This window comes from Megascapheus bottae, chromosome 25 (assembly GCF_031878675.1).
Source record: "Megascapheus bottae isolate mThoBot1 chromosome 25, mThoBot2.hap1, whole genome shotgun sequence".
Lineage (NCBI taxonomy): Eukaryota > Metazoa > Chordata > Mammalia > Rodentia > Geomyidae > Megascapheus > Megascapheus bottae.
The window spans coordinates 595181-619793 of record NC_143533.1 but is presented as its reverse complement, the minus strand read 5'-3'; the positions used below and the strand labels follow the sequence as shown (position 1 = coordinate 619793).

Here is a 24613-nt window from a genome sequence, read left to right as displayed (position 1 = left end):
ACCCAAGAACACACCCAAAGAACTGGGCGGGACAGCGTGGCCCCGCCCACTCCGGGGCGTGGCTCCAAGGCGCCGCCCATGCATGGGCGTGGCACCGTGACTCCGCCCCCGGGGGCGGGGACTCGGGGCAGCGGGGCAGCGCCTATAAGACTCCACGCTGCTGCACGGAGGAGGGTGCGCTTTCCTGCGGTGGCTGAGGTGAGGAGGCCGGTGGCAGGATGAGCCGGGCACCCGCGTTCCTGAGCGCGGCGGAGGTGCAGGACCACCTCCGCAGCTCCAGCCTTCTCATCCCGCCCCTGGAGGCGGCTCTGGCTAACTTTTCCAGCGGCCCCGATGGAGGGGTGGTGCAGCCGGTACGCACTGTGGTGCCGGTGGCCAAGCACAGAGGGTGAGTGGGGAAGGCCCGGGACGGACGTCCGGGGCAGGACCGGGGGGGGGGGGGTGCGGCCCGGATCCGGGGAGAAGGGGGATGCCCTGGAAGAGGTGGAAGAAAGCGAAGCACAGCGGCACTTGTCGTGCCACCTGGTTTAATTCGACCCACTCTCCTTGGCAGGGTAGGTATTGATGGCAGCGTTTCCCTGGTGGGAAAAACGGAGATCCAGACGGGTGAAGTGATTTTCCCGAGCGTGCACAGCTCAGTGGTAGAGACGCTATGGTGTTTCCTAGTCCTGAGCCAAACTCTTAAAAAAAAAAAAATTAGTGTACATCTTCCATAAGGGAGGCAGAGGAATGGAGGAGCAGAAGATGAGGGCTAGGGGTGAAGGTAAATGGAAAAAAATCAGGAAGGAATGTAATCCAAACGACCCTGGAGGCTGAGATCTGAAGGCTTAAAGGTTTGCAGGCAGCCGGGGAGGGAAAGGCTGTGAGACCCCCATCTCCAGTTAACCAGAAAAGCAACAGGAATGCATTGTAATGGAAGTTCCATAGGAAGGGGTTGAAGCTGCTCCCCCTTCTCTTTGTAGCTTCCTGGGGGTGATGCCAGCCTACAGCGCCGCCGAAGACGCCCTGACCACCAAATTGGTCACCTTCTATGAGGGCCACAGCAGCTCCTCCACGGTCTCCTCCCACCAGGCTACGGTGCTTCTATTTGAGCCCAGTAATGGCTCCCTGCTGGCGGTGAGACGTTCCCCATTCCCCACCGTGGGGTGGGACGACGGGCTGGGATGGGGTGGACGGAGAGGGAATCTTTGGGCGTAGAGGCAGGCTCAGAAGTCAGTCCTTGGAGAGCTGTATTGTGATCACAGATGGTTCTCTAGGAATATCTAGTGACAAGGACCTCACCTAAAGGTGCGGATCTCAGTGCCAAACATTCACTTGGATTTCAGGTGTGGAAATAATAACCTGGTCTTCACTCTTTTTTAATTTTAATTTTTTTTATTTTTATCTTTAAATCATTGTAAAAAGTGGCTTCAACAAATCAGCTTATAAATACAGTAATGCCTTGATCATGTCACCCCTTCTCTTCCACCTTTCACACCCCTACCCAACCTATCCATTTTGTTGTTGTTGTTGCCTTTTAATTGCTCAGACAAGAGGGGATATTGTCAGTTAGCAAATGGAGCCACTTACATCAACATTACCAACAGTAATACACGATGAAAGATTAAGAGAAAATACTTCATAAGCTTGGGTACCAGATACCCATGGCTGTCTACCTTAAAACTGGGCAGGAACTTGGTCTATCCATTCTCATTACACACACAGTGTGTAATCACACAGGGTGAATTAACCCAACAGCTGAGGAAACATTGGCTGAATCCTGGCCACACCGAGTAGAATCTAGGAGTTTTCCTTGTAGGTACACAGTGGCCTGTTCTCACATCCAATCGGAGTATCAAAACAGCAAGTGGTAGCCCTCATTTACAGAGCTCTTTTTAGGTGTCCAGCACTATACTAAACATTTTACATATATTAACCCCCTTAATACTGTGTGTGTGTGTGTGTGTGTGTGTGTGTGCCGGTCCTGGGGCTTGAACTCAGGTTCTGAATGCTGTCCCTGAGATTCTTCACCTCAAGGCGAGTGTTTTAACCCTTGAGGCTACCCACTTGTAAGGTGGGTAATATTATCCATACTTCACAGATGAGGAAAATGAGTCTACAGTCACTGTGACCAATGTACCCAAGTCTATGCAGCTAATACGCAATGTGGCTGAACTTCAGATCTCTGTCTGTGACCTGGTCTGTTAACACAATTTTGTCCTGCCCTATTACCTTTTTCTTTGTGTGTGGGGAGGGGTATGTAATACTGAGGTTTGAACACACGACCTCACACCTACAGATGTTTACCACTGGAGCCATACCCCAAGTCCCTAGTTGCTTTAATTATTTTTTTTTCAGATAGGGACTCTAATATTTGCCTAGGGTGGACCTTAGATCAAGATTCCTTCTGTATATTGAGAAAAGTTACATTCAACCTATTGCTTGAGATGGAGTTCTCATTAACATCTTTGCTCTAGCTGGCCTTAAACCTCCATCCTTCTAACCATCTTTCCAGGAGCTTGGATTACCAGTACGAGCTACGACACGATACAGGCTCTACTGACTTTTCAAGCTGCCATTTCTTAAATGCTTATCATCTGCCAGGCAAGAGATATATTCAGTTCTGCCATGAGGGGTTTTGTTACCTCCACCTGCCCCCCCCAATTTCTCTTGCAGTGCCCCCGGGGATCAGGTTAGTAGAGCCACTTTGCTGGAGTAATAGTCAGCTAGTGAGAGACCAAGAATCATACCTACCATTGTCTGATTGACTGTGTGTCTCTGATTCTCTCAGCTGTTGGCATCCTCAAGCTGTCTTTCCAACCCTTCTTCCTTATTCACTGAAGTGAATAAGGTTCCTCAAGGACTTGGTTCCTCAAGTCCTGGGCCGTTTTTTCACTCCTCTTCCCAATCTGTACTTACCCAGTGGCAATGACATTCACTGACAACAGTGGTTTCCCAGGAAAGTAGCACCTGGGCCTTTAAAACTAGATGCTGGGGCTTTTAGAGACTTTGGTGAATCTGCTCAGTACCTATGTGATTCAGTTTCTCATCTGAAAAAAATGAGATTAATGATGCCTAGCCTTTGAGGGTCAGTTAAAGAGAAAGGAGGTCACTGAAAAGGGTGCCCCAAGGCCTTGTACATGCCAGACTTGCTCCCTAGCACTGAGCTGCACCTCAGGACAAAGCTCAGATGCAGTTCATCTGAAGATGGGACTTATAGTGTCTGTTCAGTGATGAGAACCACTGAGGTAAAGTTGCATAGCCCCTGCTCAAATATGAAATAATAGTCCTATCCTTTAAGTTACTCCTGAGTATGGTATTTTGAGAATCAGCATATGAGAACAAAATAGGTAATTCTTTTTTTTTTAGAAAACAAAAATGTACTAATAAATAGCATGAGAATTTCGCCGTGAAAACTTTTATAGATGGATATAATGTACTCTGAACAAGTTCACCTCTCTGTTATATTCTCATAGCCCCATCTCCTTCCTCCCCCACTATGTGTGTCTATAGGGACTTGAACTCAGGGCTGGCATGTTGTTCCTTTACTTTTTCACTCAAGGCTAGCACTTCTACCACTTGAGTCACAGCTCCAGCTCCAGCTTTTTGGTGGTTAATTGGAGAGAAGAGTCTCACAGAAGCCGTGCACTGGTGGCACTGTGACCCTCAGATCTTAATCTCCTGAGCAGCTAGGTTTATAGATATAGTGCCCTACCCCTCTTTTTAAAACCATTTTGAGGGTGTTTATTATATTATCTCTTTTTCTCTCTCTGTACACATATATATGTATATATGTGCACACATATGTATATAACATTTGTCTTCTTCACTCCCCAGTACTCTCTCATTCACTAATCATGTCTCCCCATGACTCCCTATAGACAATTTTCCCTTTTAAACTGTCAATGTGAATGAATAAATAGTTCTTGTGAGTTTCCTGTGGGCCAGATGTTTTCCTCTATGCCCTTGTGTTTAATCCCTCCAGTAACTCTCTGAGCACTATTTTGGCACTACCTTTGTTTATACAGGTGAGAAAAGCAGGGCTTAGACATTCCAATATTAAATATGCAAGTGGAGTTTGACCCCCCTCCTCCTCACTGTCTGTGGGATATTCTAAGCTTCCTGTGTAATATAATACGTATATAGTTCTGTATGCTCTGTTAGAGTTACTCTGTAAGTGGAAGGTTCTTTCTCATGGTCTCTCTTTTTTCTAAGGTCATGGATGGGAATGTCATTACTGCTAAGAGAACGGCCGCAGTATCTGCCATTGCCACTAAGGTAAGGTTAGGAGCAAGCTGATGGCGGGAATGTGTGTTCCAATCTCGAAGAATGTGTTTCCATATTTTAGTCTTCCTTTCAGGCGTAGTTAGAACTTGTTATTGTTGGTTCTGGGGCTTGAACTCAAGGCCTAGACACTGTCCCTGAGCTTTTCTGCTCAAGGCTTAGCACTCTGCCACAGTTCTACTTCTTCTAGCTTTCTTTTTCTTTTCTTAATTGGAGGTAAGACTTTCCTTCAGAGGCTGGCTTTGAACCGTGGTCCTCAGACCTTGGCCTTCTGAGTACCTGGGATTTCAGGTGTGAGCCACCACATCAAGTGAACACAGTGATTCACAAAATGATTAGTTATCGACCTTGCAAAGACAATATAATCTCCATTCGCCAGGAAGAGGAAATTGAATTTGGAGAAGTGATATGAGTTAGCCAGGACCACGTGACTAAGACATGATGGAGTGAGGATTTAAAACTTGACCTCAGCTGGGGGCCCATACCTCATGTCTGTAATCCTAACTACTTCTGAGGATTGTCGTTTGAAGCCAGCCAGGGCAGGAAAGCCTGTAAGATTCTTATCTTCAATTAAGTATCAAAAGAAAAAAAAGCCCTACAACCTCAAAGCCCAAAAACCTCAAGTGGTAGAGGCTAACATTGAGCAGAAATGCACAGGGACAGAGCCCATTTCCTCCGTTTAAGCCCCCGGACTAACACAAACAAACAAACACAAATGTAAAAAAAGCAAACAAAATTAAAAACCACTTGACCTCAGCTACATCCAGGATTGCATTCTTGCCTCTGTATCATTTTTAGTAAAATAATTTAAGTTGTCCCATAGGCCAGAGCTAGTACTACCCAAGAGACAAAGTCACACTGGTATATTCATTCAATCAGTATTGGCTGAGTTCTTGCCCTATAACTAAGTGCTAGGGGTCCAGCAGCTGACAAAAAGGCAGTCCACATTGTTAAAAACCAGAGAACAGCACTGGGTAATCATAGCTACTGAAGATTGCAGTTCAAACCCAGCCCAGGTATGAGAGTCTGTGAGACTCATCTGCAGATAGCCACCAGAAAACTAGAAGTGATGCTGTGGCTCAAAGTGATAGAGTACTAGCCTTAAGCATAAAAGCTCAAGGACTGTAACCAGGCTCTGAGTTCAAGCCCTACAATGGGCTGCCAAAAAAGAAAGAAAGAGAAAGAAAGGAAGGAAGGAAGGAAGGAAAGAAGGAAGGAAGGAAGAAAAAAAACTAGATAATGAAAAATGCCCCTTTCCCCCTTTTGGTCAAGTGCTGGTACTCATGCTTATAATCTAGGTACTCAGGAGGTCCCATAAGATCTGAGAATCACAGTTCAAAGTCAGCCTAGGCAGAAAAGTCCTTGTGGCTCTTCTCTTCAGGTTCTTACCAAAAAGTCGTACGAGCTGTGGCTCAAGAGGTAGAACCCCAGATTTGAGCAAAGGAGCTCAGGGAGAGCACCCAGGCCCTGAGTTTCAAGCCTCAGTGTTGACACACACAGAAACCACCTTATTAGTTAATAATATATCACATAATAATTATTAGTTAACAGATGTTAATAAGCATTAGTTAGTTGGTGCATAGTTAATATTAATTAATAGACCATTGATAACTGTTTTATATAAATAATCTATAAATATGTGCATTTTATGAGTATTTCATATATAAATAAGCTATTAATACGCACTATTCCTCAAACTCACAGACAATGTTAGAAGGATGAAAATAAAGCAGGATCAAGAATATCAGGTTGGGCCGGGAGTTTGGCCTAGTGGTTGAGTGCTTGCCTAGCATGCATGAAGACCTAGGTTCTATTCCTCGGTACCACATACATAGAGAAAAGCCGGAAGTGGTGCTGAGGCTCAAGTGGTAGAGCTCTAGCCTTGAGAAAGTCCAAGGACAGTGCTCAGGCCCTGAGCTCAAGCCCAGGACTGGCAAAAAAAAAAAAAAAAAAAAAAAAAAGAATATCAGGATGCCAGTGACATTTTTTTCTTATTTATTTATTTATTTTTTTTGCCAGTCTTGAGGCTTGAACTCAGGGCCTGAGCACTATCCTTGGGCTTTCTCAAGGCTAATGTTCTATCTCTTGTCCCACAGGTCCACTTCTGGCCTTTTCTGTGTATGAGGTACTGAGGAATCGAACCTGGGTCTTTGTGTGTGCTAGGCAAGCATTCTACCACTAGGCCAAACTCCAGCCCTCTTAAAATTTTTGAGACAGGGTCTCCCTGTGTTCCCCAGTTAAGTCTCAAACTCCTGGATTAAAGTGATCTTCCTGCTTCAGCATCCCAAGTAGCTGCAGTTACACACATGTGCTCAGCTATGGATATAATATTTTATTTCATTTAATTATTTAATTTATGTGGTTAGTACTGGGGGCTTGAACTCAGGGTCTGGGCACTGTCCCTTGGTTTTGTCATTCAAGGCAGACACTCTACCATTTGAGCCACAGCTCCACTTCTGGCTTTTTGGTAGTTTATTGGAGAAAAGAGTCTCACAGACTCTCCTTTCTGGCCTTGGCTTCAAATCTCAATCCTCAGTCTCCTGAATAGCTAGGATTACAGGTGGGAGCCACTGACACCTAGCATGCCATGCCATTGTAAACAACCCAGGGGGGATCATCCTGGTAAGGTGACATTTGAATAGTGACTGACAGCAAGGAGTGACTGCATTGTGTATAGCTGTGGAGTTCTCCGCAGACAGAGCAGCAGGTGGCAAGACATGGTGATATCTTTGCATCTCACAAGGAAAATAGGGTTCTTAGAGGCATAATTTAAAAAAGGAGGCTTCAGAAAATGAGACACCTATGGGAACAGTTGGAGTGTGAAATCCTTTGTGGTTCATAAGAAAGGACAAGATCTTGCACAGGGTTTTTTTCTGAGCATTAAATAATATACAATGACTTGGGGAGTGTTGGAGCAGCCAGAACTAGGTGTTCAGATTGTATAGGTGATAACCATGATTCAGAAGATTATTAGTTACCATATAATGTGCATGACCCCATTTCAGCTACCTCACGTACTTAATCCTCAGTCTTCCCATATTGTGAAAAAGATAAGGTTATCTTCATTCCCCAAGAATGATTGTGAAAATTGTATGGGAAAGGCTTAGACTATTGATGAACTGGTTTTTAAATTATATCCAGAGCCAACTCAGGTAGAAATAATCAAGAGATGTCTTGATTATTTGTTTTGTGATTTTGGAAGAGAATGAGTCTATAAAACTGCCTTATAATTATAAAGGACTTTAGTCTCAAGCAGAATAATGTTCAACTCATTGTCTGGACTTTGGGTTTCTGAGAGGGAGGCAGGATACAGATTATTGGCTTCATTTTATATAGAACAAAGCAGAGACTTGGGTATTTTGAAGGATATTGCCGGGTGATTAGGTGACACTGAACTGTGTGACAGTCCTGTCCCTGGTCAGTTATGTTCAACTCAAACTGTGCAGTAGCAGCATAGGAGAGATGTTTCTTACAATTCATATATTTCAAGTCACTGAACTGAAATCACAAAATGTGGGGCAAATTCAGGGTCATGCTTGCTTTACCACTTGAGCCACACCTTCAGTCCTTTTTTGCATTGGTTATTTTGGAGGTAACATCTCGTGTGTGTGTGTGTGTGTGTGTGTGTGTGTGTGTGTGTGTGTGTGTACTGGAACTTGAACGCAGGGCCTTGTGCTCTTGCTTGGCTTTTCACTCAAGGCTGGAGTGCTACTTGGGCCGCATTCCCACGAGCTTTTTTTTTGGAGATTAGAGTCTTGGGGCCTTTTCTGCCTGCCTGGATTGGCTCTGAACCTTGATCCTCAGATCTCAGCCTTCTGAGTAGCTAGAATTACAGGTGTGAGTCACCAACACTCAGATAGGTCTTGTTCTGTAGGCCTGGACCTACCTGGACTAAAGTCCTCCTATTTATGCTTCCCTAGTGTTACCTCTGTAGCTAGAAAAAGAGATGGGAGCCATTGCATCCAGTCATTGATTGAGATGGAACTTCGCAAACTTCTTTTTGCAGGGATTGGCTTTGAACAATGATTCCCCTATTTCTACCTCCAGTGCAATTTAGGATTATAGGCTTGAGCCACCACACTTGGCTCACACATGGTTGCTTCTGATGATCAGCCAGGATTGGGAACCATTCCATGTAGACTCAGCCTTCAGTAGCACTGTTTTTGGTTATAGTAACAAAATCTGCACCTTGAAGAGAGTAGAGAAAATTTTGATGGCTACATCCTGGTTTACACTGGAACTCATAGCTTGTTCCCAAGAGTTCCGATAAACTATTTTGATAAGGAACAAAGGTCTATTTTATTTTCTGCCTTGGTGGGCCTAGATGTTTTCAGATCTACTGCTTTCTCCTCATTTCAGGCTTTGAGAAAGAAGATGAGAAGTTTAGGTAGCTATGGAGTCTAACGAATACAATAACTGCTTTGCATTTAGTTTTCATAGACTGAGGTGAGCTCTGATATGCTTTTCTAAGGTGACGATGTAGGGCTGGGTTTTCCCTCGGCATGACAATGTGTATTTCTACCAAGTTCCAGGCTCTGTGATCAGCATGAGGGAAAGAATGGTGACTGCAACAACAGATATGATACCTGTCATTGTGGAGCACAGGGCTCAATGGGAGAGGAATAATATGAATCTCAAGATCATGCCAGTAATTTGAAATTTACAGCCCTGACAAAGGCTTTCGGAGTGTGGAATGGAGGAAGCCTTTTCCTATGTTATATATGTTTGTGTTTATAATAAACATGTTACAACATGCATACACACACAAAACATACATACACCACACATAACATACATGTATAATTATCCATATACATATACACATATGTAATTATCTATCTACACATAGCATACATATATATGCATGGTAGTATAATATATACTACCCATATATGTATTATATAATATACACATATGTATTATATATGTGTTTACATATATGTTATATTTTTTTTAGTCAGTCATGGGGCTTAAGCTTTTCAGCTCAAGGCTAGTGCTCTACTACGTTGAGCCACAGCCACTTATATATAATATGGTGTATATATATATCTCTCTCTATATATATCTGTACTGGAGTTTAAACTCAGAGCTTTATGCTTCCTAGGTGGATGCTTTAATGCTGCGCTGTGCCATTAGCCCTTTTTTCATCCTGGTTATTTTTAAGATAAAATTTGTTTTCTTTCCTAGGCACATTCCTGGATTAAAATTGGGAAACAAAGCTAGGCTAACAGGTGCATACCGCCACATCCAGCTATTGACTGAAAAGGTGTCCTGAAAATTTTTTTCTTGCCCCGGTGAACCTCAAATAGCTATCTTCCCTCTTACAGTCTCGCAAGTGTGAAACAACAGCTCAGTAATGAATATTTGAGATGCCTCTTGAGAGGTAGAAGGGCAACACTGCAGGCAGAGGGAATTTGTAGAGCCTGAGGCTAAAGGAAGCAAGTAGGCCTGGAACTGAAAGACTGGGAGTGAGGGAAGTCTGACTTGAGAGGCGTGTGGAAGATGGGAGATCCAGACCTTATCAAGGCCTTGGTGAATTCAAATGAAACATTGCCTGCCTGTCTGCCTTCCTCCCTTCTTCCTTTCCTCCCTCCATCCTTCCCTTCCTCCCTCCTTCTCTCCTTCCTTCCTTTCTTCCTTCCTGCCAGTCCTGGGGCTTGAACTCAGGGCCTGGGCACTGTCCTCGAGCTTTCCCAAGGCTAGTGCTCTGCCACTTGAGCCACAACACCACTTATGGCATTTTCTGTGTACGTGGTCCTGAGGAAGCAAACCCAGGGCTTTGTGCATGCTAGGGAAACATTCTACCACTAGGCCACACTCCTGGCCCTCTTTCTTTTCTCTTTCTTTCTTTCTTAGCTTTAACTCAAGGCCTGGGCACTTTTCTTGAGCTTTCTCAAAGCTAGCACTCTACCACTTGAGCCAGAGCACCATTTCTGGTTTTTTTCTGTGTATATGGTACCAAGAAATCAAACCCAAGGTTTCATGCATGCTAGGCAAGCACTCTGCCACTAGGCCACACTTCTGGCCTTGAAATATAGACTTTCAAGCTGTTCATTTAAATGAGAAATCTCACAGATTCCTGTTTATACTCTCAATTACCCCCATCCTTAAAAAAACATTAGTCAACATTTACCAGGGAAACAAACGATTAGATATGACAGCCACTCAGAATTGACAGATCTAGCTCCAGAAGTTCAAGGTTCTTTCACAAACACTAACAATTTCTACAGCTCAAGTACACATTCAAGAAATAGATCCATATTTCCCGAATAAGAAAAAAAGAAAGCTAACGGTTAGGGATCAGATGTTTGATCAGATGTTTAAGATGCTATCCTTTCAATAGCTTTCTAGAAGATTTTCTGAACTCTGTTTCACAGAACAGAATTGTATCTCTCCTTCAGTTATCAGAGAGATAAATATCCTCTAATAGTCTGTGATAATTTTGCCAGCAAAAATATTAAGAATTCCAATTTTAAGATTACCCTTCAGAATTTCAGTCAATAGCATGGTACGAAAGTGTAGGCTCGAGGAGATCAAATTTTACTAAATGAAGTAGAGAAAACTTAGAAGAGGGTCTTTTAAAAACCCATATGCCCCGAAAAACAAGCAATGTATTTTCTCTATCTGTAATTTGCAACCAAAGATGATTTTGCCACCTTCCCCTCAAACGTGGAGCCTTGTTTGAAGATTATTTTGGTAGTCACAATCAGTGAAAGGAGAGCTGGGAGGTGCACTAGTATCTAATGTATAGAAGCCAGGGATTCTTCTTAGCATCTTATATACTCAACAGTGACCCAACCCAATATTCAGTAGCCAAGGGAGAGAAATTCTCTTTTACTTCCTGTAGGCTGTGGAGTTTCTATGCAAATAAGTCCTGACAGGGCTTAAAAAACCAGAAAGAAGAAAGAAAATCTAATAGCCTCTGTTGGAGTTAGGTCTCAGCAAGAGGGTGACTAGAGAGAGTAAATGAGGTTGAATGGTCACAGTACTTTATATGCGTATATAAAAATAGAACAATGGAGTCTGTTGAAATTGTTTTAAGAAGGAGGATGCAGTTGGGTGCTGATGGTTCATGCCTAAAATCTTAGCTACTCAGGAGGCTGAGATCTGTGGATCATAGTTCGAAGCTAGCCTGGGCAGAAAAGTCTATGAGATGCTTATCACTGATTAACCACCAAATAGCTGGAAGTGAAGCTATGGCTCAAATGGTAGAGCGCTATCCATGAACTAAAAAAAGCTCAGGGACAGTGTCAAACCTTAAGTTCAAGCCCGAGGACTGGCACAAATAAAAAGAAAGGAGCAGGGACAGGGAGAATGATAGAAAGGGTAGGTTTGATTGGGGGTACCTTGTATGCATGTGCAGAAATAATCACAATGAAATCTCCCCCTGTTGTATAACTAGTGCATGCTAAGAAAAAAGTCTAAGAAAGAAAACAAGCAAGCAAGCAAGCTAGCAGGGTGCCAGTGGCTCATGCCTGTAATCCTAACTACTCAGGAGGCTGAGATCTGAGGATTGAAAAAGCCAGCGCAGGCAGGAAAAGACCGAGTCTCTCATTTCCAGTTAACCACCAGAAAACCAGAAGTGGTGCTGTGGTTCAAAGTGGTAGAGTGCTAGCCTTGAGCTGAAGGGCTTAGGGACAGCATGCAGGCTCTGAGTTCAAGCCCCACCACTGACAAAAAAAGAAGAAAGAAAAGAAAAGAAAGTAAGAAAATTATAAGCAAGTAAGTGCTGTGAAGTGGGGGATTTTTATCATGGAGATTAGGGAGACTCTATTGGAAAAATGATTCTTGTTCTCATACCCAGAGTCCCAGAAGGTGTCAAAAATGCTAGCTCTATATTTGTTTTTACAAAGGAGACAGCAGCTGAGGAAGTGTCAACAAAATGGGTTTAGCAAACAGCTGAGAATTCTAGGAGGCAATGACTCAAGGATCCAGGGAGCTCTGAGAAATAGCTCAGAGCTCTGGGAAGTAGGGTCATTCAGCCACGTACTTGAGATAGTATCTTGCAGAACATGGCTGCAGAGTGTACATGTGGCTTTGGGGCTCTATGGGGCCATTTACTAATGGGAAGCCCCTAAGGATGTTAACTATTCACTCTGGATCTCTCCAGTTCTTCCTCTGTAAAACATGCATGACCAATGAGCTGGGGTGCTAGAGGCACCTGTCTGTAATCGTACAATTAACCAGCAAAAAGCTTGAACTAGAAGCATGGTTCAAGTGGTAGACCACCAGCCTTGAGTAAAAAAAAAAAAAAGCTGAGAGAGAACATGAGGTCCTGAGGTCAAGACCCAATTCTCTTTAACATAACTTAAAAACAACCTCCCTAGTTTGAATCATAAAGATTCGTTGGTTCATTCATTCAAAGAACCACTGACATTAGGCATTGGTGGCTCATGACTGGAATCCTAGTTTTTTAAGAGGCTGCGATCTGAGGATTGTCATTCGAAGCCAATCTGGGTAGGAAAGAGTCTCACGACTCTTTTTCTCCAATTAACCAGCAAAAAAGCCAGAAGTAGAGCTGTGGCTCAAGCAATGGAGTGCGAGCCCTGAGTCAAAAGAAACTCAGGAACAGCACAGAGCCCTGATTTCAAGCCCCGGGACTGGCAAAAATAAAACAACAGAAAAAACCCCCACAACAATAAAAACAAAAAGAACAATAAAACAAACTCATGAATAATGACAGGAGCCTGTAGTTAATAGAGTCCTTATCTAAGCTAAATGAGATCATGAGGAAAGCATTGGTTTAATGAAGCACTCTCACTCTGACCCTCTCCACTCTACAGACGGGACTGGAATCTCAAACTCCAAATGACATTTACTTGATTGCCTTCCAAACTCAAGAGGAACCTGAAGATGGAGCAGATGTTAACTGATGCTCAGATTATATTTGCTTTTATCTGACTGCCATGGTTTCCATTGACTTTGCTTATTCTATTTCCCTCCCATAGTTTTTGAAGCCCCCCAGCAGTGAAGTGTTATGCATCCTTGGAGCTGGGGTCCAGGCCTACAGCCATTTTGAGATCTTCACAGAGCAGTTCTCCTTTAAGGAGGTAAGTGGCAGGGGAGTGGGGCTTAGGAAGAGGGGAAAGAGGGAAGGAAGCAGCCAATGTCCTCTATCTACACTTTTTCCCTGCAAAATGATTTTTTCTGAAATTGTTGAGAGTCTAATCTGAATTGATCTTTTTACCTTAGTACCTTCCTCAGAATTCCTAATGGAAGTGAACGTCTCTCAGTTACTCCATTCACAGAACATATGTCTGTGAACCTCTCATGATGCACTTTAAAGATTCAGTTTCGCCTATTGTATATGAGTTTTTTGTTCTTCTTGTGGGAGAATCTGAGAGTTGTTAAGTATTCAGAGCTATGGGTCCAGAAATTAGCATGTAGCACAGCAAAGCAGCTCCCTCTCGCAGTCTTATGTCTTAGCCCACCTTTTTCCTGCTATGGCTCTTGCCTCCTACAGAGAGTGTTTGGTGCTATTTTTATTCTGTTTTGTGTATGCATATGAAAGAAATGGAATAGATTTAAAATTTGAGGCTTATGATTTTGGAAACAGACTATGGAGAAGAAAACAAAAAAAATCTGTTTTTAAAAAGACAAGCATGTAATATCTTAATTTTCCTCTCAATTTTATAACTGTGTGTATAGTAGGGGCATGGAATTCTTTTTTTTTTTTTGCCAGTTGTGGGGCTTGAACTCTGGCCCTAGGCACAGTCCCTGAGCTTCTTTTGCTCAAGGCTAGCCCTCTGCCACTTGAGCTACATTTCTACTTCTGTTTTTTTGCTGGTTATTTGGAGATAAGAGTCTCAAAGACTTTTCTGCCCAGCAAGGCTTCAAATGATGCTCAGATAACAGCCTCTGAGAATCTAGGAATACAGGCATTAGCCACCAGCACTTGGCTCTTGTAATTTCATTGAATGTTCTATGATCTCTTTCCAAATTATTCAATTCTATATAAAATTTGCATTTTTTATTTTCTAGTCCTGAAGTTTGAACTCATGGCCTGGGCACTGTCCTTGAGTTTCCTCAAGGCTAATGCTCTATCAGTTGAGCTACAGTACCACTTCTGGCTTTTTCTGTGTATGTGGTTCTGACGAATTGAACCCAGGGGCTCATGCATGCTAAGCAAGCACTCAACCACTAAGCCACATTCCTAGCACACCACTGTTTCTTTTCTTTCTTTCTTTTTTTTTGGCCAATCCTGGGGCTTGGCTTAAATTCAGGGCCTGGGCTTTCTCAAGGCTAGAGCTCTACCACTTGAGCCACAGCACCACTTCTGGCTTTTTCTATGTATGCGGTAACCAAGGAATCAAACTGGAGTCTTTGTGCATGCTAGGCAAGCACTCTACCACTAGGCCAAACTCCCAGCCCTCACTCCACTGTTCTTTTAGGGAAAATCTGTAGGGTAAACTAATTGTTAAGGGCTTGATCATTAGGCTAGTTAATTGATTAAGAAATAAACACATGCATTAGATTAATGGCTTGACCATTAGATTAATACTATGACCTTGATCAAATGTCCTTTCTCCAAAGGGAATGATTTAGGCAACTGAAGTCCTTAACCCACAGTGAATCACCCTTCCTTTGTCCCCTCCCCTGGGCTTGGTATAACGGAAGTAAGAAAATGGCACTCTGTCCCTCTTCCTCTTTTGCCACCCTCCCATGAAGGTGAGGATATGGAACCGCACCAAAGAAAATGCAGAGAAGTTTGCAAACACTGTTCCAGGAGAAGTGCGCGTCTGTTCCTCGGTGCAGGAGGCTGTGGCAGGTGCTGATGTGATCATCACAGTCACCATGGCAACAGAACCTATTTTGTTTGGTGAATGGGTGAAGCCAGGGGCACACGTCAACGGTAAGGGGAGAGGCTCTGTGAGCTGTGGTTAGGTGGTGGTTGCTCCCGAGACTGTACCTGGGAAATGCATAATTCATTTAGAGAGCTGTTTTTCTCATGGAGACTACTCAAGCGTTCTCCCAAAACAAGACAAATTTCAAACCTGAAACTGACAAGTAGGCCATTTATTTATTAGCATATAATGTTAGAACCAATAATCATGCATTTTTCTTTTGGTGTCTGTACTGGACTTGAATTCAGCCTTGTGCTCTCACTTAGCTTTTTCTCCCAAGGCTGGAATTCTAGAACTTAAGACGCATCTCCATTTCTGGCTTTTCTGCTGGTTAATTAGCCCTAAGAGTCTTACAAGCTTATCTGCCTGTGCTGGCTTTGAACCTCGATCCTTGGCTCTCATTTTCCTGAATAGCTAGGATTATAGATATGAGCCACCAGTACCCAGCTTCACAATTTCCATCTTGAATGTAATGAAATTTAACTTTCAAAGTTCAAGTAAAGTGTTTTTAACATTTAGAAATGTAAAACTATTTTTTTCTAAAATCACATACAAAACACATTTATTGTGACATTTTTAGTATATGTGATAGGCTAAGGAGAGGATAAAGGAGGAGATAGATAAAGGAGGTGTCTTAAATATAAGAACACCTGGGGCTATGAAGGTCTTCAAATGACCCTTGAAGTTTTAGCATCAAATACTACTGAAGTGCTGTTCTGAATTCTTTCTATATGTTACAATGATTGTGTGAAGTAGGAACCATAATTATTACCCTCACTTTCTAAGTGGGTAAACTAAGGCATGGAGACATTAAGTAACAGATAAATCTGTTTTATTTTTTTGGTCGGTCATGGGGCTTGAACTCTGGGCCTAGGCGTTGTCCCTGAGCTCATCAGCTCAAGGATATTGCTCTACCACTTGAGCCACAGTGCCATTTCCAGTTTTCTGGTGGTTAATTTGGAGATAAGAGTCTCCAGGACTTTTTGCCTGGGCTGTCTTTGAACTGAGATCCTCAGAACTCAGGCCCCTAAGTAGCTGGGATTGCAGGCATGAGCCACCAAGGGCCGGCTTGTCATTTTTTTTTTTTTTTTGGTCAGTCGTGGGACTTGAACTCTGGGTCTAGGCACTGTCTCTGAGCTCTTCAACTCAAAGGCTAGCACTGTACTACTTTGAACCACAGTAACACTTTTGGTTTTCTCGTGGCTCATTGGAGATAAGGGTTTTATGGACTTTCGTGCCCGGGCTGGCTTTGAACTGTGATCCTCAGATCTCTGCTTCCTGAGTAGCTAGGATTACAGGAATGGGCAGACAAATCTTCAATGACTAGGAGTCCAAGTTCTTGGTATTCTTTTCCAATAAGAAGATTGGCTCTGGTTAGTAGCACAGGCAAGGAGCAGAGAAGTTCAAGTTCAAGGTAGCCTTGGTGACCCATGTTTTCATGACCAGCACATGGTGTGGACTCAGGAGCTGAGAGTTCTACATATATGTCTGCATGGATGAGTAGGAAGGAGCCAAGTCAAGTGGTTAGGCATTCATTCATAATTGATTTTTGAACCTCTGGCATGGGCTGCGTATTGTTCTAGCAAGTAGGAATGCCACTAAATAAAGAAATGAATAACTAAATAAATAATAAATAAAAGATAATGCAGGTTTCCTGCTTTTCTGATCCCGAGATCAGATAGACAAACAGGCAAACAAATGTGTCTGCTAAAGATGAGCCTGGGGAAGAAACAAGAGGCTGTGTGATAGAACTTGCTAGAGGAAGCAGGAAGTGCTTTTTTTTTTTTTTGACAATAAAAGCATATCTGAAATGGCTTGAGAAATCCAAAGGAAAGGCCATGAGTGTAGCCTAGTGGTAGAATGTTTGCCTAGTGTGCATGAAGCCCTGGGTTCGATTCCTTGGGTACTACATACACTGAAAAGCTGGAAGTGGAGCTGTGGCTCAAGTGGCAGAGCTTTAGCCTTGTGCAAAAAGTGTCCAAGGACACTGCCCAGGCCCTGAATTCAAGCCCGACTGGCAGGGGAAAAGAAAAGAAAAAGAAATCTAAAGGAACCAGTTCTTTGAAGTTCCCAGGGACAGAGCTGAGACTTGATTACTTTTTCAACTTAAAAACAACATATTGTACCCAGGTACCAGTAGCTCATACCTATAATCCTAGCTACTCAGCACATTGAGATCTGAGAATCATGGTTCAAAGCCAGCCTAGGTAGAAAAGTCCATGAGACTCCTTTATCTCCAATTAACCACCAGAAAACCCTGAAGTGTAGGTGTGGCTCAAGCGGTAGAATGCTAGCCCTGAGTAAAAAATGCTCATAGCCAGTGCCTAGTCCCTGAGTTCAAAACCTGGGGACACACACACACACACACACACACACACACACACACACACACTCATTGTTCTCTCATAGTTTCTGTGGCGTGGGAGTCTTGGTGAGGGATATCTCAATTGTTTTCTCAGCCTCACAGGATTAAATCAATGTTATTTAGGGTGTAATTGCATCTTTAATTTTAAGTCAAACTATCTTTTATTTCTCTGGCTTAGGGCTGAAACTGCTTTTTGTGTTTACAAAGGCATGAAATACACTTTAAAAAAAAGCTTGTTACAAGTACACACAACAGGGAAACACGAACAGATTTTACTTTGTTTACTGAGGAGCTGAGATGCAGGCCCAATTCCAATCTCCCCCTCCCACCCTTCCTCCTGTCACCCATCCCATCCGCCAGTCCCCTGACTCTCACATTTTCTAATCCCACTGAAGCAAAGCCAGATCCATCTAGTCAGGCCTCTCCTTTGTTTCCTGGCTCATCTCCATCTAGCTGACTGGCCTTGTGTAACCCTTTGAGGACTCAGCCTTCTCATAGGCTGTCTACAGAGTACTGTGCAGTGAGGAGGGGTGACTGGAGAAGTTGGAGCATTTTATATTTTTAAAGCAAATCCCCACTGCCTTATGATTTATTTACAAGCTTCATTAGTTAGTGCTTTTGTTCTAGCAAATTCCTCACTCACACAAACTTCATGATGGGCAATTTTGACGCAATGCGTTTTGGAAATTTGAGTGTGGGAAAACATTGGGTAGGAGAACATATTGAAAAAAAAGACTGGATTACAGTGCAAGAAGACATAAGTGCTTGCATTATATCTGGATAGCATTTTCAAAGACTAGCCGCTCTAGTCTGGATCCAGGCAGTAGATAGTTTTTGTTTGGAACATAGATAAATCAAGAAGTATCCCATGTAATTGAATTTCCTGTTCCCCCCCTTCTCCTCCCTCCCCCCTCTCTCCTCCCTCTCCCCTCCCTCCTCTCTCTCTCTCTCTCTCTCTTTGCCAGTCCTGGGCTTCTGGGCTTGAGCTCAGGGCCTGAGCACTGTCCTTGAACTTTCTCAAGGCTAGAACTCTACCACTTGAGCCTCAGCACCACTTCCAGGGTTCCAGGAATTGAACCCGGGTCTTTGTGCATGCTAGGCAAGCACTCTACCACTAGGCCAAATTCCCGGCCCCCTGTTCCCCTTCTCTTTAAGGTAGGAAAAGTGGAGCACCAGTGGCATATACCTGTAATCCTAGCTACTCAAGAGGCTGAGATCTGAGGATCATGGTTTGAAGTCAGCCTGGATAGGAAAGTCTATGAGACCCTTCTCTCAAAAAAAAAAATCAGAAATGAGTATCACCACTCTAGGGGTAGAGCACTAGTCTTGAGCACAGAAGCTCAGGGATAGCACTCAGGCCTTGAGTTCAAGCCTTTTTATTTTTATACAAAATAAAAAGCGCTTGGGGGGTAATTCCATAGGAAAGAATAGAAAACAAAAAGACAGAAAGTAAGAAGCACAGGGGAGTAAATGCCAAGTGATGCCCCTGGTTTAACTTTTGTAAAGACATCACTTATAACAAACAGAAGAGTCATTAAAACCAAAGCTAATGGTGCTTTCCCAGACCCAGATCAGCTGATGGATACATAAACCTTCACATGACCTTCACTCCTTAGTCTCAATTTGAGCATCAGTTCAGTGAGAATTAGACATAGAAGTATTCTTGTAAAGACCTGAAATAGTATGCACAGTAGGAACCCAGTAAATGAATATTAAATGACCTTAAAATTTTTTAGGGAATAGGTAGAATATGCAAAAGAAGGGAAAGAATGATATGTATTATTATTTTGTGTATTTGAGGGGGGATACTGGGACTTGAACTCAAGACCTAGGTCCCTTAACTTTTTTTTTCCCCTCAAGGCTAGCACTCTACTATTTGAGGAACCACAGCTCCATTGTTGGCATTTGGGTGGTTAATTGGATATAAAAGTCTCAGGGAACTGGTGGCTCATGCCTGTAATCCTGGCTACTCAGGAGTCTGAGATCTGAGGATCACAGTTCAAATCCAGCCTGGGCATGAAAGTCCATGAGACTCTTATCTCTAGTTAACCAACAGAAAGCCAGAAGTGGCGCTGTGACTCAAATGGTAGAGTGCTGTCTTGAGCTGAAGAGCTCAGGGACAGTGCCTAGGCCCAAAGTTCAAGCCTCACAACTGACAAAAATAAAAAGTCTCAAGCCGGGAGTTTGGCCTAGTGGTAGAGTGCTTGCCTAGCATGCACGAAGATCCAGGTTCAATTCCTCAGTACCACATACACAGAAAAAGCTGGAAATGATGCTGTGGCTCAAGTGATAGAGCTCTATCTAGCCTTGAAAAAGCCCAAGGACAGTGCTCATGCCCTGATTTCAAGTCCCAGGACTGGCAAAAAAAATAGTATCATGGATTTTCCTTCCTGGGTTGGCTTCAAATCAGTCTTCAGGCTTTGGCCTCCAAAGCAACTAGAATTATAGGCTTGAGCCACCTATGCCAAGATTGTAAGTAATATTATTTGTCAGTCATGGGGATTGAACTTGGGCCTGTGCACTGTCCCTGAGCTCTTCAGCACAAGGCTTATGCTCTATCATTTGAGCCACAGTGGCACTTCCTGTAAGTATTTTTTTAAAATAACTATTCAGTCTTACTGGCTGGAAGAATGAGGTGGTACTCAAGCTAAGTATTCCCGTGGGTTCTGTTCACCTCTCTTCTGTCTTCTAGAATCCTGGGGACTTCTCTGGATTTGAGAACTTTAATTTGCTTTTTTGCAGCCATTGGAGCCAGCAGACCTGACTGGAGAGAACTGGATGATGAGTTGATGAAGCAATCAGTGCTGTACGTGGATTCCAGGGAGGCGGCTCTGAAGGAATCAGGAGATGTCCTATTGTCTGGGGTGAGTCTCTGTCGTCCCTCACCGCAGCTTCTGTGAAATGTTTAGGAGGTTCTTACCCTTCAGGAGGGTGAGATGACCAAGACCTTTGGGAAACCAAATGACAGGGGAAGTTAATGAAAACCTAGGGTCCAGATCAGACCCCCTGGGGCTGTATTATAAGGCAATGAGATTCGGAGATAGAGGCTGTTGTAGTCTGGAAACCCTCCTGGTCTGATTAATGTGGCAGGAGTATGCTTACTCTGGCTAGCCTTATTTATTGTCATCAGGGCAAGGGTGGAAGAATGGAGCTACTGAAGTTTATATAATCAGACACTAGCATGATTCTTTACTGACACAGGAACCTTGCAGGCAAGATCCTTAGACACAAATCCATGTCATCTACCAAAGGTAGATGTTACCCAAAAGAATTTCAGCAGAGGGGCTGGGAGTGTGGCCTAGTAGTAGAGGGCTTACCTAGAATGCATGAAGATCCGGTTTGATTCCTCGGTACCACATACATAGAAAAAATCCGGAAGTGGTGCTGAGGCACAAGTGGTAGAGTTTTAGCCTTGAGAAAGTACAAGGACAATGCTCAGGCCCTGAGCGCAAGCCCAGAACTGGCAAAAAAAGGAATTTCAATGGTCAATATTAGCATTTTCCCTGATAGCCCGTTTTATAAATGGTCTTTTTAATTTTTTTAAAATCAAGGTTGTCTTTTGGGGGTGGAGGTGTGGCTCAGGTGGTAGAGTGCCAGCCAATGAGCAAAAGCTTTCATTTCAGTATTGGGTTCAAGTTGAGGTCTCAAAAAAAAAAATAAGCTGTCCCTTATCCAATATAGGATTACATTATGCTGGTTTTACAAGGCAACCATAATTAGGCTTTAGCTTTACCTTGGCCCAATGTGTGTTTGTTTTGTAGGCTGAGATCTTCGCTGAGCTGGGAGAAGTGGTAAAGGGAGTGAAGCCAGCCTACTGTGAGAAGACCACGGTGTTCAAGTCCTTGGGTAAGACCCAGTTGCTCCCTAAGAACAAATCCAAACAGAACCAAGACTGGTGTAGTCATTGGTAGAAAGAAGAATGAATGACTCACCAGGCTCCGTAACTGAATCATTGTGAAATCATTCTGAAGTCCATCTGTTTTCCAGGTCAATTATTTATGTGGTTTAGGATAGCAGTGTGGAACTGGACAGTCCTGGATTGGGGCCCCTGCCAGAACAAGTGACCAGACCTCTCTGAGCCAAAGTTTCTTTACCACCTACCTATTACCTTGAGTTGGGAGAGTTAAAGTGGGATGCACATGGGAAAAAAACCCACAAAAACTCACCAAAATATCAGCAGTAAATCACTTAGACTTCTATCTAAATGCATTCAGGAACTATTTTTCTGGGGCAGGGGGAGGGGATAAAGGTATTAAAAGACCAAGAGCATAAAGGAAATGACAGATATTACTTGAGATTCAGACAGGAAGTGGATCCAGAGACCTTTTCATTCCTGCCCCTCCTCCACTTCCGGCCATCTCACTTGCTGCTTGAAGGAGAGCCTTCATGGAGAGACCCCAACCCCCCTGGATACGTGTGGGTAGAAGCCATCAAACAAGGGACTCCCTTGGCTCAGTCATCTCTCCCTCAGGTTTACCAGATTTGAGGAAACAGAAGTACATGGGAACAGAGCTGATATTCAGCTAATAATGCTTTGAAATAGAACTGTTTTCCAAATGGCTGGTTAAATACTTGTTCCCCGTACCCTCTGGAGAATGTCTGGCTCAAGATCTGCTAGACTTTCTGATTAAGCAGCAGAAATTTTTGTCCTTTGCAAAACTTTGTGGTGCTCTGGCTAACCAATAACCATGACTTCAGTTAGGATCCATGCCTTGCTAGATGTTAATTTTTTTTGTTGTTGTTGTTGGTCATGGGAATTGAACTCTGCGCTTGGGCAATCGTCCCTGAGCTCTTCAGCTCAAGGCTACCACCTTACCCCTTGAGCCACAGTGTTACTTCCAGTTTTCTGGTGGTTAATTGGAGATAAGCATATCATGGACTTTAGTGTCCTGTCTGGCGTTGAACTGCAATCCTCAGATCTCAGCCTCCTGAGTAGTTAGAATTACAGGCGTGAACCACTGTGCCTGGCTGATACTTTTTAAAATCTCTCCTGCACCAGAATGCAGGCAAAGGAAGGGTAAACTTTATCTAGAGCCTGGTTCAGTGTCATTCCAATGATCCATTTGTGTCTGGAAGTTTCAGAGGTTACCTAACCTCTCTAAGAAGGAAAAACATAGCTACTGAATTATTCTCTTCTGAACAATTTTGTTTTTCTTAATTTTGGTTTGGTTTATTGGCATGTCATTTGTCTGGTGGATGCATACTAAATATCTACATCTAGCAGAGTGCAAAGATTAAAGTATTAAGATTACAAGGTACACATCCTTTGTCTGTCTGAAACATTTAGAACCCAAAATGTTTGGGGGCTTGTTTTGTGTTTTGGACTGTTAGTATATTTAATATGAAAATTTAAAATCTGAAATGATCCAAAATAGAAAACTTTAAAGGCCCTAACAATCTCTCCCTTTCCCGCCCCCCAGCCCCCAAATTGAGATTTTTTTTTTTTATACTTTATGTTTCAGAGTTTTGGATTAGGGATGCTCAATCTATATAAGACAAAGGAGAAATACGAAAAACAATTTCAGGATTAGAAGCAGATCAGCGTCAGAAAAACTACAATCTATAAGCCAAACTCAGCTTATTTGGTTTAGTTTGAGCCATTAGGTAACAATGGGTTTTACATTTTTCAAATGATTTTGGGAGGAGAAGTTAAAAGAATAATCTTTGATGACACATGCAAATGATATGAAATTCCACCTTTAATGTCCATAAATGAGATTAATTAGTTAATTAAAATCAAAATTGAGGGCCAGGAGTTTGGCCTAGTGGTAGAATGCTTTCCTAGCATGCACGAAGGCCCGGGTTTGATTCCTCGGTACCACATACATAGGAAAAAAAGCTGGAAATGGTGCTGAGGCTCAAGTGGTAGAGCTTTAGCCTTGAGAAAGTCTAAGGACAGGGCTCAGACCCTGAACTCAATCAAGTCCAGGATTGGCAAAAAAAAAAAAAAAATTGAGCAGGGCACTGGTGGCTCCTGTCTGTAATCTTAACTACTCAGGAGGCTGAGATCTGAAGGTTGCAGTTTGAAGCCAGCCTGGATATGGAAAGTCTGACTCTTATCTCCAATTAACCACTAAAACAAACAAAAAATTGGAAGTAGAGATGTGATGTGGCTCAAGTGGTAGTGTTAGCCTTAAACAAAAAAGCTCAGGGATAATACCCAGGCCCTGAGTTCCAGCCCCAGGACTGGCATACACACACACAAAAAGCGTTCTACCACTTGAGCCACAGCATCACTTCTGGCTTGTTCTCTGTATGTGGTACTGAGGAATCAAACCAGGGTCTTTGTGCATGCTAGGCAAGCACTCTACCACTAGGCCAAACTCCCGGCCCCACAAAACCTCTATTCCTGTGGCCAAAGATTTTTCTAGAAAATTTGTGCTGCTCAAAGATTGAATTGATTTTGTGTCTCTTCCAGGAATAGCAGTGGAAGACCTGGTCGCAGCCAAACTTGTGTATGATTCTTGGTCGTCTTGCAAGTGAGACAAAGGAATTTTGTGTGTGTAGATGGATGCTGCCACTGCCCGGGGATGCTGTCACTGGCTGTCTTCTAATTTCTAGACTAAATGAGGGAACCTGGTTCTCAAGGAACTAGAGTTTTATGCTTAGCATGTCTCACTATAAAATACTGTGCTTCCTATTCATGTTTGTAGTTGGAAAGCAAACCTAGGTAACTATTTCTTTCACCTTTACTCCACTAACTTGGTATTTCCTGGGAATAAAGCATTTGTCAATTCAACGGTGTTTACTTTTTGTAACTTCTATTCCTTGTGTCAAAGAACTGAAGGAGATCAGATGCTTCTGTGGACTTATCCGAGAAGAATTAGACATTTGCTAGGTGCTTTGTGGCTCACACAAGTAATCCTAGCTATTCAGTAGGTTGAGATCTGAGGATCACAGTTCAAAACCAGCCCAGGCACTAAAGTCTGTGAGACTCTTATCTCCAGTTAACCAGCAGAAAGCTAGAAGTGGTAGCATGGTTCATGTGGTTGTGAGCTCAGGTATGGCTCGTCAGCCTTGATGGAAGAAGCCAAGCAAAAAAACCCCATGAAGTCCTGAGTTCAAGACTCGATACACATGCACGCACGCATGCACGCACACACAGAGCCTGGCCGTAAAAAAGAGAGGGCTGGCAATTCAA

At 43.1% G+C, this 24613-nt stretch overlaps 1 protein-coding gene across 1 annotated transcript; it reads left to right on the top strand.

Annotated features, from left to right (window-relative positions):
- The first annotated feature begins 158 nt into the window (after positions 1-158).
- On the top strand, positions 159-24211 carry Crym (crystallin mu). Its single transcript, XM_090357697.1, has 8 exons — positions 159-388; positions 963-1116; positions 4195-4257; positions 13212-13313; positions 14932-15115; positions 20215-20336; positions 21234-21318; positions 23891-24211. Exons 1-8 carry the CDS (start codon positions 219-221, stop codon positions 23953-23955), a joined length of 945 nt encoding a protein of 314 aa, XP_090213823.1. The 5' UTR covers positions 159-218; the 3' UTR covers positions 23956-24211.
- The last annotated feature ends 402 nt before the right edge of the window (positions 24212-24613 follow it).